This window comes from Misgurnus anguillicaudatus, chromosome 11 (assembly GCF_027580225.2).
Source record: "Misgurnus anguillicaudatus chromosome 11, ASM2758022v2, whole genome shotgun sequence".
Lineage (NCBI taxonomy): Eukaryota > Metazoa > Chordata > Actinopteri > Cypriniformes > Cobitidae > Misgurnus > Misgurnus anguillicaudatus.
In genome coordinates, this window is record NC_073347.2 from 36,160,213 (window position 1) to 36,173,639 (window position 13,427).

The 13,427-nt window shown below is 36.4% G+C and overlaps 2 protein-coding genes across 3 annotated transcripts in view; both read right to left on the minus strand.

Annotated features, from left to right (window-relative positions):
* The window catches only part of tarbp1 (TAR (HIV-1) RNA binding protein 1), a 38,880-nt gene extending 30,922 nt beyond the window's left edge, over nt 1–7,958 (minus strand). For both annotated transcript variants that reach the window (XM_055170524.2, XM_055170523.2), the window contains exons 1-11: nt 6,936–7,958; nt 6,738–6,835; nt 4,399–4,468; nt 4,171–4,316; nt 3,460–3,512; nt 3,280–3,377; nt 2,923–3,058; nt 2,278–2,374; nt 1,744–1,833; nt 1,496–1,646; nt 654–908 (exon numbers count right to left, since the gene is read on the minus strand). In XM_055170524.2, coding sequence (XP_055026499.2) covers nt 654–908; nt 1,496–1,646; nt 1,744–1,833; nt 2,278–2,374; nt 2,923–3,058; nt 3,280–3,377; nt 3,460–3,512; nt 4,171–4,316; nt 4,399–4,468; nt 6,738–6,835; nt 6,936–7,818 — 2,077 coding nt within the window. In that variant the 5' untranslated portion in view covers nt 7,819–7,958. The remainder of the gene's footprint in view (nt 1–653; nt 909–1,495; nt 1,647–1,743; nt 1,834–2,277; nt 2,375–2,922; nt 3,059–3,279; nt 3,378–3,459; nt 3,513–4,170; nt 4,317–4,398; nt 4,469–6,737; nt 6,836–6,935) is intronic.
* Nucleotides 7,959–9,591: 1,633 nt separating this feature from the next.
* LOC129415471 (FERM domain-containing protein 6) overlaps nt 9,592–13,427 on the minus strand; it is a 30,398-nt gene continuing 26,562 nt past the window's right edge. The window contains exons 11-14 of the mRNA XM_073873597.1: nt 12,989–13,262; nt 11,841–11,950; nt 11,236–11,306; nt 9,592–11,153 (exon numbers count right to left, since the gene is read on the minus strand). Of these exons, the coding sequence (XP_073729698.1) occupies nt 10,893–11,153; nt 11,236–11,306; nt 11,841–11,950; nt 12,989–13,262 (716 nt within the window). The 3' untranslated portion in view covers nt 9,592–10,892. The remainder of the gene's footprint in view (nt 11,154–11,235; nt 11,307–11,840; nt 11,951–12,988; nt 13,263–13,427) is intronic.

A 13,427-nucleotide genomic window follows, 5' to 3' on the forward strand; every position in this document is an offset into this window, starting at 1 on the left:
TTATGGCTGATCGGTGTAGAATGATCAAATAAATCCACGGCTTGATGAGCGCAATCAGGATTCTTCAAAATTTGTATAACCTTGCATGCATGGCTGCTTATGAGCAAAAAAAGTTTATTTATGTTTGTTTATGATATAGTTTATATAAATTTCCCTACATTCCCAAATAATTCCAATATTTTCCCATAAATTCCTGTTAAAGGGACAGTATGTAAGAAATTTATATAAATTAATTATAAAATGGCCCTGATATGTCACTAGACATTAAGAAATAAATTTCATTTCAAATACTTATATCACTGACAACAGTGGTCTGGCCAGGATATTGTCATTTAAAAAGTAGAGTTTCAGCCCTCAACTGATGTTTATGTTGTCATTTTGTGTATTGGCCACCAGTTGTGTGATTGCAATACCAGTTTTGGCCACAATCCTACATACTGTTCCTTTAAGTTTCCAATTTGGAATATTTCCAAAATTCCCCAGATTAAGTTCCCATGAAAAGTTTCCGAAAACGTTCTGCCCGTTTGCAACCATTCTTACAGTAGTTACACTACATTTCATGTGTATTTCCTGGGATTCAAACTCATAACTTTTCCAGAGCTACATCACGTTTGATCGCTGCATGTTTGTCTTCATTTTCTTAACACACAAACCTTTCTCTGGATCTTTGGCTTTTCCTTGCAGCTGCAGCAGTCGTAGCAGTAACTGCAGGCTTTTATCGGTCTTGTGCAGCAGCAGGTAAACGTTGGTGCTGAGTCTGTGTAAGATGTCCAGCAGGGGTCGGAGAAGCTCTTTCAGATCCACAGCCTCGATCTGTTCATCTCTGCTCTGCTGCAGGTCTGCTGTGAGGAGTACGGCCCGGGACAGCAGCTCCGCTTCTCCTGGATCAGGCAACTTTCCGGTTTGGTCTTTCAGGAGAGAAGCAGCTACATTTAGATGATGTTTCACAGAATACATCTAAATCAAACTGTGAGATATTTTCTCAATCATGTTCAGCCAGGGGCACAATAAACAGTTTGGTATGAATTTTGGGCTCATTCCTTTAGATGTTTTTTTTACTTTAGGTTTGTATTCATAGCATAATGTGTAGCTACTAGGGCTGTACAATAAATCGCATGAGATTATCACGTGGATCTCATCAGTAAAGCCGGTTCCTTGATTAGTAATAAATTGCCATCACCTGCTTCCAGATGGAGCGGCATTTACTACACAAAGCCGTAGTTCACTGACAAGCGGGGAAATATCGCATTCATAATTGCAGGCGATTCATCTGAAATTATGAATACGATATTTCCCCGCTTGTCAATTTCAATAATTCATATTGGAGTTGTTGAGTTTATGGGCAAACCAACCCTTATTTACGCTCAGATTTGGTTAGGTTTAAAGTTAGGTTTAAGCTTATGGCTATGACTGAATAAATGGAAAGTCCAACACATCATATGTTGATGTTTTGATGATAGGAACGCTGCTAACATCATGTTGTACCGTATCTCACCCGAGTTGGCTGGAACGGTGAGGAAGGTGTTGAGTCGCTGCTGGACGTGACTGAATACAGAAGCTCTTTTACTGTGTGAGGATTCAATATGAAGATCCTCAGAAGATACTGAATAAAAGCGCTCTTCATTTTTCTGCAGCCATTCACAAAGCTGCCAACAGAGGATTTGTTATAAATATCATTTAAGATAAAACACATGTGCAATTTAAAAATTCAGACTTGACTTAACTTTGGTGGTATTAGTTTACCTCAGTCCAAAGTGCTGTACCCCGACACAGAGATTCTTCAGCTCGAAAATGCACAAGGAAACTGAAAACATCATTTAAAGACACAGCTGACTGCCAAACACAAGCAAAGAAAAAAATAAAATTGTTATGTCCGCTTTCAGATGATTAAACTTCAAAAAGATTGACCCTTGTGACTGGTTTTGTGGTCAGGGTCACATATTATAATTATCAATAGGAACCTCATATTTTATCTACTTATGACAAACCAATAGATATTTAGACAGACTGTAGCATAACCATCTCAAAACTCAAACATATTTGCATTTACTTAACCGTCAGGACGTCAAAATTCATCACCCCAAGGTTTTGATATCAATGCATATGCAAATGGAATTGTCTTCAAAATAATTTTCTAGCCTTGTCGCTTTTGTTGCATAGAAAGTCACGTGTTTCATGGGTTTCAGAATTACATAAAGTTGAATTAATTATGACAAAGTTTTCATCGGTTTTGGGTGAAATGCACCTTTAGTTATTTAAAGGGAGAAAATGCAGTACCACATGTGTCAGAGAGAGGGCAGCGTGAAGCAGAAAACACTGTGAAGCTCCTCTCAACAGAACCTGATGAGTGATCATAGTACAGCGGAGAACCTCTCTGAAAACACAAAAACATATTCAAAACACAGTAAGCTGATTGTGTTCAGTATAGAAATATGTGTATATGTGGTTTGACTAACATATGTGGATCACCTTTACAAAACAATACAACGAAAGAACTACGGTACATTAATGAAATCAGCTGTAATACCATAGTAATCAAATACATACATGGTACAGAAGTTTATGAAATTCAAAAACATCACGGCACTAAAGTAGTTTTTGAAATACCAAAGTAAAACCATTGTACTTATTCGTAAGAGCAGTGTGAATTGTTGCAGTAAATACAGCTACACTACAAATACAGATAAGCAATCCTATGCAAAGTCAACCTTAAGTTTCTCCATAACGGAGAAAAGTCACATCCAAAGCGACATACAGTACAAATTTAAAAATGTGTATTGATTGTAAGCCATGTATGTTTGTTTCCTGGGGTTCAAACCCATTACGCTTGTGGTACCAATTCAATGTTTTACCATTTGAGCTACTTTATTTCTTCAATTTACAGACCAAACTATCTGTGTTTCTCCAGCTATAGCTTTGTACCTGAATGCTTGCAGCCCATCAGAGTCAAGTAGAGGACGTAGAGACAGACAACTCAGAGCCTGAGAGATGAAGAGCAAAGGGACGGCACACCAGTGACGTGAACCCAACCGCTGGATGAGCTGCAGCAATACTGAGCCTGATATTAAAGCAGAAATACACTTTACAGTAAGTTCGTTTTTTATTTACCACCATATAGACCCTGTGACTAAATATTTCTCCATCCAACAAACTACACACTTGATCCAAAAGGTTTCTGAATGCAGCTCAAAGGTCTTATTCAGACAAATGTTGGCTTTTTCTTACTATGATGTACAAGACTAAATGCGCACAGATTTCAAACATCTCATATCTCTCTACCTCTTTTCTCTTCTGGCAAACTGTCAAAGAAATTCACTATAAAGGTTTGAAGTTTTCTTCCCAGCTCCGGACAATCTCTGAGATTCTGCTGAGCTCCTCTGTAAAAACAAACAGCTTAAGACGGTCACAGTTTGAGATCAGACTGATAAAAGTTTGTGTGGAAAAGCAGACACCACATACCTGTGATACAGAGAGCTCTCTGCAAGAACATCAATGAGAGGACCGATTATAAACTGAGAACCAGAAGAACATTCTTCATCAAAAACAAACATGGACAGGAATTTACTGAATCATCATAAAAACCTTTACGATCAAGATCTTATTCATCCTTATAAAAATGCTGTTTTTAGACCAAAAATATCAAATGTAAGTGATTTTGTGCACAAAACAAGCAAAAAAATCCGCCAATAGGGCAAGCAAAAAAATCCTGAACATTCCTCTTAAACACTAAATTCAAGAAAAATTCAAGAAAAATGTGCCCACCCCATTGGCAGATTTTTTCTCTTGTTTTATGCACAAAATCACTTACATTTAATATTTTTGGTCTAAAAACTAGACTTATTTTCTTGGGTCGTTTTGCTCATCAAGAAAAAGCATCTTAATTTAAGAATTTTTTGATATTTTTACTGAAAACAAGACAAAAATACTAAGAGTTTTTTTCTTTTAAATCATTTTTTGCAGTGCACTGTTAACTATTAGCAGGAGTATGGAAAAAGCATCAAGCCCTGAATGTTTTGGTCCCCCCAATGTTCAAGGTGTGGTTACATTAATAAGACCACACATCTATTTAGTAAATTTGACTCTGATTTCATCTTGACTTTAAAACTGAATAAACTTTAAAGCAAAAAAATGGTCTCAGTCAATACAAAGTAGAGATAAACTGATAGATACCTGTGAGAATGCAAAAGCAAACGCAGGATGATAAAGTGCTTTCAGCTCTAACAGATGATTGACTCCTTCCTTCATAACTGCTTTGTTCTCGCTGTGAAACATGCGCTGATACACACACAGCAACCAGGACGGGGAAAACAGACCACCTGCTGATGGGAGAAATTGGGATCAAAATAAGATACAAGGTCAGACAGAGGAAAATTTAGGATGTGTGCTGCTACTAAAGACCTTGGATGTCAGTTGATGTTGTTTCGACGAGCATGTCGATCCTTTTGAGAACGGGGCGAATCACGTGAATCTAAAACAAGCAAATAAAAATGAATCAATATAAATTTAATGTGAATTTTAATGTTGACAGGAGAAGCCACAAGAAAGCGCACTGGTTTTGCTTCAGGAGCCAGATGACAAATCATTGCAGAAATAAAATTTCTAAATTCACTTTACTAACAAAAAAGTCCCAAAAGACTAGCACAAAGAATAATAAATGAGCAATACAGTAGATTTTGATTGCAAAATACAGTATCAATGGGGTTTTGATTTCTGGGAATTGTGTTTAAGGCTGGAAACTTTCCATGGGAATTTGAATTAACGGGAATATATAGGAATTAATGGGAGTTAACTCATTCACCGCCACCCTTTTTGAGAAAAGTTGCCCACCTGTATTTTTGTGATTTTAACAAAATTTTCACAAAATTCCTTGCAGGAAAATTATTTTCTATAAATATATAAACATACAAATTATATCAAATTAAAGAACACACCCTCTGCTTTCAAACAAACAATAAACAAACAAACAAACAAACAAAATGGGGAAAAACTTTTCATTATATATTTACTTTTTCTACTTAATTTACCACTGAAATATGGATATTTCTCTTCAAAAATACAACATTTTGAGCAAAAAGCTTAAAAAATTGCGTTTTTGTAAAGACATTTATGTTAGAGATCAGACTCAGAATGACTATCAAACATAAACCCAGTTAAAATAAATCATTAACTCTTTTTAACTTCCGTTTTTGATAAATTCGTTTCGCATCTGGTGGATAAAAGCGGTATTACACTTTCACTTTGAAATTCGTCCAGAAAGGCACATTTATTAGTTAAATATGAACTCATAAATGACGAGATAACTCGTCAATGGCGGTGAATGAGTTAATGGGAATAATCTGGGAATTCAAAAAAAATGGCAAAAGTTGCCTATAACAGGGAACTTAAAAGGATTAGTCCATTTTCTGTAAAAAAAATCCAGATAATTTACATACCACCATGTCATCCAAAATATTTATGTCTTTCTTTGTTCAGTCGAGAAGAGATTATGTTTTTTGAGGATTTTTTTCTCATTTTAATGGACTTTAATGGATCCTAACAAATGTCAGTTTTAATGCAGTTTAAAATTGCAGTTTCAAAGGACTCTAAACGATCCCAAATGAGGCATACATGTCTTATCTAGCAAAACGATTGTCATTTTTGGCAAGAAAAATAAAAATATGCATTTTTAAACCACAACTTCTCGTCTTCCTCCAGTCCTATAACGCGCCAGCGCCACCTCGTGCAATACGTCATCACACCGAAAGGTCACGAAACTCCTCCCCAGTGTTGAAGAAAGAGGACCGTTCCGACGTTGTTGTATGTGGAATGATAATAATTAATGTCTTTGTGTCAGTTTATTGTTTAAAATGGTCCGTAAATGTGCATTTCATATATGTAACACGTGACCTTTCCAGGTCATTACACAATTACGTGAGGTTGCGCTGGCGCGTCACATGACCGGAGATAGACGAGAAGTTGTAGTTTAAAAGTGCATTTTTTTTCTTGACAAAAAAACAATCTTTATGCTAGATAAGACCCTTATGCCTCGTTTGAGATCATTTAGACTCCTTTGAAACTGCGCTGAAACTGCAATTTTAAATTGCATTAAAACTGTTAAGTGTTGAGGTCCATTAAAGTCCATTAAAATGAGAAAAATCCTGGAATGTTTTTCTCAAAAACATAATCTCTTCTTGACTTAACAAAGAAAGACATCAACATTTTGGATGACATGGTGGCGAGTAAATTATCTGGATTTTTTTTTATTTTAAGAAAATTGACTAGTACTTTAAATGTACTTAAAAAAATCTTGCAGCATAATTTTGGTTTAAAACAACAAGATTAAATGCAATTTCATTTGAATTTCTACCTTGCACATTCTTCATGTTTAGACACATTACTATTTTAAATGTTTTAGAAAGAAGTCTCCTATGCTCATCAAGTTTGCATTTACCTGATCAAAAATCCTTTAGAATTAATTCATATTACAACTTTTGATAAAATTAATCCACAGCTTGATGATCATAAGTATCAGTAAATTTGTATTACCTTGCATGCATGTCTGCTTGTTTATTTATGTTTGTATATGATTTAGTTTATATAAATTTCCCTAAATGAACAAATAATTCCTGTAAAATTCCCATTAAGTTTCCAATTGGGAATATTACCAAAATTCCCTAGATTAAGCTCCCATGGAAACTTTGCCTCTTTGCAACCCTAGGTTTAAATATTATTGATCCGAATCTCAGAAATATTCTTACCTGGTTTTCCTCGAGTGTCTCCAGTACTAAGGCGTAATCTTCCCAGAATTCCCTCAGTAACTCTCTCTTCTCTGCTGTCCATTTAAACAAGACTTCATCTGTGGAAAACCAAACCACATGTTTATATCTTAACACTATCATGATTATGAAAATCTAAATCTTTGAAAGCTTAAGGACCCTGTAACAGATGTGTCCCACCTGTGTCAGGTGTCAGACAGGTGCCCACATCTTCTCCCCTGATATCTGCCTGTGTCACACAGCGGGTGAGCAGGTAAAGTGCCCGTTTGCGGGTCACACTGTCTCTGTGTGTCAGTCCGGCCTGAACTGCCTTGAAAAACCCCTGTGATCTCCTAGGGTCCGGTCGGTTCCCAGACGAGGAGGTTTCCAGAGAATACAGTTGATCAGACAGAGCAGTAAAACACAGCAGAACCCGAGCTGACACCAATTCTGTCTGATCTCTCTGATGCCATGCCAACAAATCCTCCCAGATCTGATGCAGCATCTCTGATTCTTCATCTTTACCGCAGGATTTCAGTATGGTGAACCAGATCCGAACAATGATTTTGGACACCCTGGAGTCAGAAAGATCCTTAACACAGCAAAGTGTGCACGACAGAGTCCTGGAGATGATGTCTCTGTTGAATGGGATGCTGGAGAGCAACACTGCTGTGACTTCAGTAGCAACATCCACGTCAAAGCTACTTCTGCCTTCATCTTTCATCATCAGAACAGGCAGAAAAGTCTGACACACCTGCTCAGGTACATCAGCCTGACAAACACCGACACATACAGCAAACAGCCCACAGGCAGCATTGAGCAGATCCTTACCTCCGTTATCTGCACTCGAAATCGTTTTTAGTAGTGGCATGCACTGATCCCAGATCACAGACTGCACTTTACAAATAAACCGATCCTCTGTTGGATGTAATTTACTGGAAAGCTCCTGGATGAGAGCAGTTAATGCTTCAATCGTCTCTATGTCTGGCAATGAAGTACTTGGCCAGCACAAAGTATTGATTACATTTTCGGGATCGGGACAGTGGGATAAAAGGGTTTTGATCAAAAGACGAGACGTTGCCATTTTGTTTATTTATCCTTGAAAGCCATCCGCAGTTTAAAAACGATTAAAATTCACTTGAATGATTTGTTTTTACACACGTGTAAACCGGTGCGTCCCACTTCCTGAAATATTGCGTATGCGCTTGACGCATGCGCTGTGTGTGCAACTTTACAGCCCGTAGGGGGCGCTCTAGTATAGCTTATTTAAGAGAATCGTACAAAATGGTTTGGAAAAACATTTTATAATTTTATAATCATAATTTTGTAATTATCGCATTTATAAACGACGGTTCCTGGATCCCAATTCGCATACTATCAGTACAAAATAATAGTCGTAATTAGGGGATTTAACATAAATATAAGGTAATATTACTAATACATACTTTATTCGTCCAAAAAAACCAACATTATTTATTTTTCGATTTTTTTTTACAAGTATAAGCAAGAGTTTGAATTTGAAACAATTTTGAATTTTTAAACAATCATGGATGACATAAATACAATACAAGTATAAAGTAGGAACGGAATGTAACAATTAAAACAACAATGAAAAAGCAAAAAAATAATAATAATAATAATAATAAAGCGTAATAAAGCGATTTATGTAACATTCATCAGATCATTATACAGATTCACAAATTTGACGCTTTTTTGGTTGTTAATCTTAGTTAGTGTCATAATTAAATTATTAAGGTCATATAGAAAATTGTTTAATTTGGGAACTGTTGAGAAAATTTTACATTTTATTCGTCAGAAACATTCTGTCAATCATTTAGGGTGTTGATATCGTGTTGGCTGGCATGTCACTAGAGGGCGTGGTTTTAAAAGAAAGGCTGCGTGATATAATTTGTAATATTGCTAAATTTGCTTATAGCACTGGTAAGTATTAATCTTGGCATCTAAAATAAGTTCAATAAAAAAGTTTTTTAAAAAAGTTCAATAGCCATTAAGCTAAACGGTCAACATAGAACTGCTAAGCCGTTAAGCCCCGCCCAATTTCAGAATCCTTGTGGAAAGCCCCACCCAATTTTGAATTCCTGGTATGATAATTCACATTTTCTGACCTTATTATTTTTCTAGCTTAGTATGTAACATGAAAAAACTTTTACAATTTTCATATTAAACACCAGAATAACCAATTTCAGCATTTTTTTTATTTATTTAATCCGAGTGTTTTTCCTTTCACTGAAAGGAACATGTGTATGTTTTATAAGATTTGTGATTATAATACATAAATGCAGCAATTACACTCACCATTATGTGCACACCCTTTAAGGGCTTGATTTGTATTTGCAGTTAGTGAAATAAAAAAGACCTCAGTATATCATGGACAAAAGTTCTGCAGAAACAGAAATAAAACAAAACTATCTGATATTACTTAAAACCAACTGTTCATGTATGAAAAACACATTAAAAGACCTTCACTTCCTGATCGCTGGGTTTAGCAGGTTTACATTTGCTTTATATCTATGGGTATTATCTCTAAACACAGTGATTGTTTGAAACAGGACCGGTGAGTCTTTATACAATAAGACTATCATGACTAGAAATTCAAATACACTTAAAGGTAAACGTGATTTCTTATGGGTATCACATAACCATTCAGCTTGCTTATTGAATTTATACATGCAATTTGTATATATTGACATTCTACATGTAATAGTATGAATTAAAGCATTAAAAAACAAAGTCAATATGAAATAAAACAATTACTTAATGCACATTTTTCTTTAAAAAAAACAGTGGCACTGTTACTCTACTTTGGTAACAGAGTATAACATATATTGTTAAGGGCGAAATTTGTGCAACATTGAGAACAAAAACATGCATTAAGTTAACAATTGTTTTATTTTTTATTGACTTTGTTTAGTAACCGAGTTTGACGGTAACAGAATTGACAGTAATTTGGACAACAGGAAATCTTGACTTTCAGCTATAAGACACTTTTATATAAAATATTATACTGTTATTAGGGCTGCATAACAACTAATCGCATGCAGAATAAAAGTTCCAGTTCACATCATATATGTGTGTACAACAACTCTGTGTATATATATACACACACTCACACACACACATTTAAGAAATATTTATATACATTTATATACATTTTTCTATTCATATATAATTTGTATTATATATAAATATGAATAACATACATACACATACTTTTTTTCTTAATATTATACATGCATGTGTGTGTGTTTATATATACAGAATCATTATACACATATATGATGCAAACCAAAACCCTTATTCTGCAAACGATTAGCTGCGATTAGTTATTATGCAGCCCAAATTGTTATGGCCTGTAACATTTTGTAATTCAGGAAAATGAGTACAGATTATTAAAATAATAAAAAATATATACCAATTTAAAAAAAGCAGAAAAAATAATGACTTTGGACACCAACTGTACCTGCAATTACATAATCACCATGTAGTAACTTGCTTTTCTAATACCACTCAAGTGAAGTCACACGGGCTATTGGATTATGATGTTAACCAATAAGCAGAAAGCTATGACTAATTATGTCTGGCTTTATTCTGATGCTGAATACAAACAAACTATTTTTCAATCCATTCCCAAAGCAAGTCCAATCCAGAAGTTCATTATTTTTCTCTTTAAAATGCAGCACATTATAGAAACAAAATGGGCTTCATGTTGTGTTTGAGGAAATGTCTGACAATGTAAAAGTACAAGAATCTGAGCACAGCTTGTGAAATCTCATTCGTGTTCATTTATAAGCTGCCTGAGAATCCACCCGAGGCCAAACACTCTCATTTATTTATAAAGCATTTTAGAGAAAGATCATCCCCGTCTGAGACCTTCATGTGAAACGTCCTCTTGTTTGTTGTGATCACAGCAAGTTAAGAAACAAACTCATTTTATCACTTATATGATGTCAGACGAAATGATGCCTCAGTCCTTGTTCGATTTTAAAGTACCACACAAAGTTTTGCAGAATACTATTATCTGTAAACAACCCACAATTGTGTTGTATGGCTGCTAAATAGCATATTAACGCATTGTGTGGTTTAGTTTAAAAAATTCACGTCTTTATTCTCCTTCTGCTGTCTGTTTCTCTTTTTCTTTTAAAAGACAAGCTCCAATGGTTGGTTATCCTCCAGCTGGTCCAGTGACAGGCAGTTTGTGGCACGCTGTGCATTGAATGAAGGTTTGTCTGGAAAGGAACTGGTCGGAGAGCTCGAGGAGTTGGGCAGACCGAACGTGTAGCTGTGGCAGGTGTCAAGAACCGATGCCGTTCCTAGTGGTACGAGAGGTGAAAACCGCCGCACATCATCCAGGCTCAGACTCTGACGGTTGACTGGGTTACAAGTCTTCTGAATCCAAACCTGGAATGGGTGATAAGAGCATCTGATGACATGATGAATGAGAAGAGGGATAGGATTAGAAAAGGCACAGGAAAATGCAAACCTGTTCATCGCTGTCAGTAACACAAAGGGTCGTTTGCTCATTGTCTGTCTTAACTGAAGTCATTCGTGGACCTGTAGGAAGAAACCAGTGAGGTTTGTTGTAACACCTACTAGAAAATTTAGTTTAAACACAAATAGTTCAATCAACTTCTGTCTATATACTAAAGGTGGATATTGTTTCTATATCTGCCTATAATAGATAGATATCCACACATTCATCCATCCATGACACTTCCTCTAACCATCCGTCCATTATGCAGCAATGCATAGAAATAAAAAAAATTTAAAGAGCTGCACAATTAAGACAAAAATATTGTTCAATATCTTAATTAAAACTTTTCATAAATTCACAGTAAATCTTCTGAGAGTAAAAGAAAAAGACCAAAAGCACAGATTGTTCGGCCCTGTATAAATATGTAAAGTAGCCGTGTTACATTTAACCTTTGTGCCCCGCTTACCCCTAATATGTATTTGATGGCTTTTAAGTTCTGCCAGGTGGAATAAAAAAATAAAAACTCCCTCAACAAGCCACACGATTTGGCTCGTATAACTCTGTGAACAGTATAAGCAATAATGAAAGTTTAGCTTTAGCTTTTTAGTTGTTACCTTTAAAATCAGTGTCTGATTGGTTGGTGGGACGGTCAATAGAAACGCCCTTCAGTAGCTTAGCCAATCGTAAGATATCCTCAGGGTCATCCACAGAAACTTCACGTGGCTCATCTAGATTCAGATTCATCACAATGATCAAAATCTTCAATGATGGGTAAATGCATTATTTAGGTTGTCACGATTGAAGATTTGTAAACTCACGACCAGACATGCAAAGTGACAATTTTGTGAAAATTAAGTTGAGCAAGGTGAGCAAATACGTAACATAACTTTGATGATTCACATTCTTCAGATATTTTCTTGCAGACTTACACATGTGAAGAATCCCAGCAATGCCCAGCATGTCAAATTACGTGACATTTGAAACAGGTTTGTTTATTTTATTTTTATGTTGTGAATACTGGTGGCCGGTGACTTTTTTCGAGGGTGCACGATGTATTTAGCCCGTCATGTGTGTGGCTCGTCATGTCAAAATATGTTTTCAGGGCGTCATGTATACTTATGTGTATCACACATGCTGCATACATGCCTGCTGCAGATGCTTCAAACAGGTTCATAATAAAAGTGACGCTTGCGTTTGCCAGATACCCACTTAATAAGTGTAATCAGAGTTTAGTTAGTGTCTAGCGAGTATTTTGTAAATTTTGAGCGTCTCATTTATCATAAACCCTTTCAACGCGTGTGCAGCAGGCACGTATTTTGACAGGAGGCATGATGCACATGGTTTACATGACGCAACAAACATTTTAAATTCACGCACCTCAGGAAGAAAAGTTGCCGACCGCCACTGGTTGTGAAACAGACACCGTTTTTGAAATACATGCAAAACCTTGCTAAAGGAATTTGGCTCTCAAACAAATAACATATACAGCATTTATAGCATATATAAACCTCATGAGGCGGTTTCTCGGACAGGGATTAGACTAGTCTTAGACTAAAAAAATTGAAGATCTGTCCAAACTGAAAACAACTTGCACTGACATATCTTAAAATACATCAGTGCCTTTTGTTTGCCTCAAAATACAGACAAGTAATGGTTTTGGTAAGGCATGTTTGTTAAGGTCTAGTCTAGTCTAGTCCTGGTTTAAGCTAATCCCTGTCTGGGAAACCACACCAATGTGTGTTAGAGATAGGTTTTGCAATTTTCATCTTCATCGTGCAAATCATCCTCATCAGCCTGGGCTTTGCTGCTCGTGTCAACGTCAGAGGTCTGAGAAGAGCCTTGACTGACGGCAGAGATGAAAGACTTCTCCTTCTCCTCCATGGAAACCATCTCCACGGAGACGCTGCGTTGCCTGGTGTCCACCTCAATGCCGGAGCTGCTGGTGGAGTGTCGGGAGAGGTGAGGACTGCCCTCACTGCAGGGCTGATCCAGGTCCAGTTCATCACTGATGTACGACTCACGGTATCTCTTCTTCTCTGGAATCAGAGCGAGAGACATAAATAAATATGGGAGTCATTTGGGACACAGTCAGGGACATCCAGGTTAAAGTCTTCTCTTCCACATCTGTTGTGAAGCGTATGCGCGAGACTAAAGTCACGTGACTGCAGTGACACGGATGATGTGTTATCCTCAAACATATG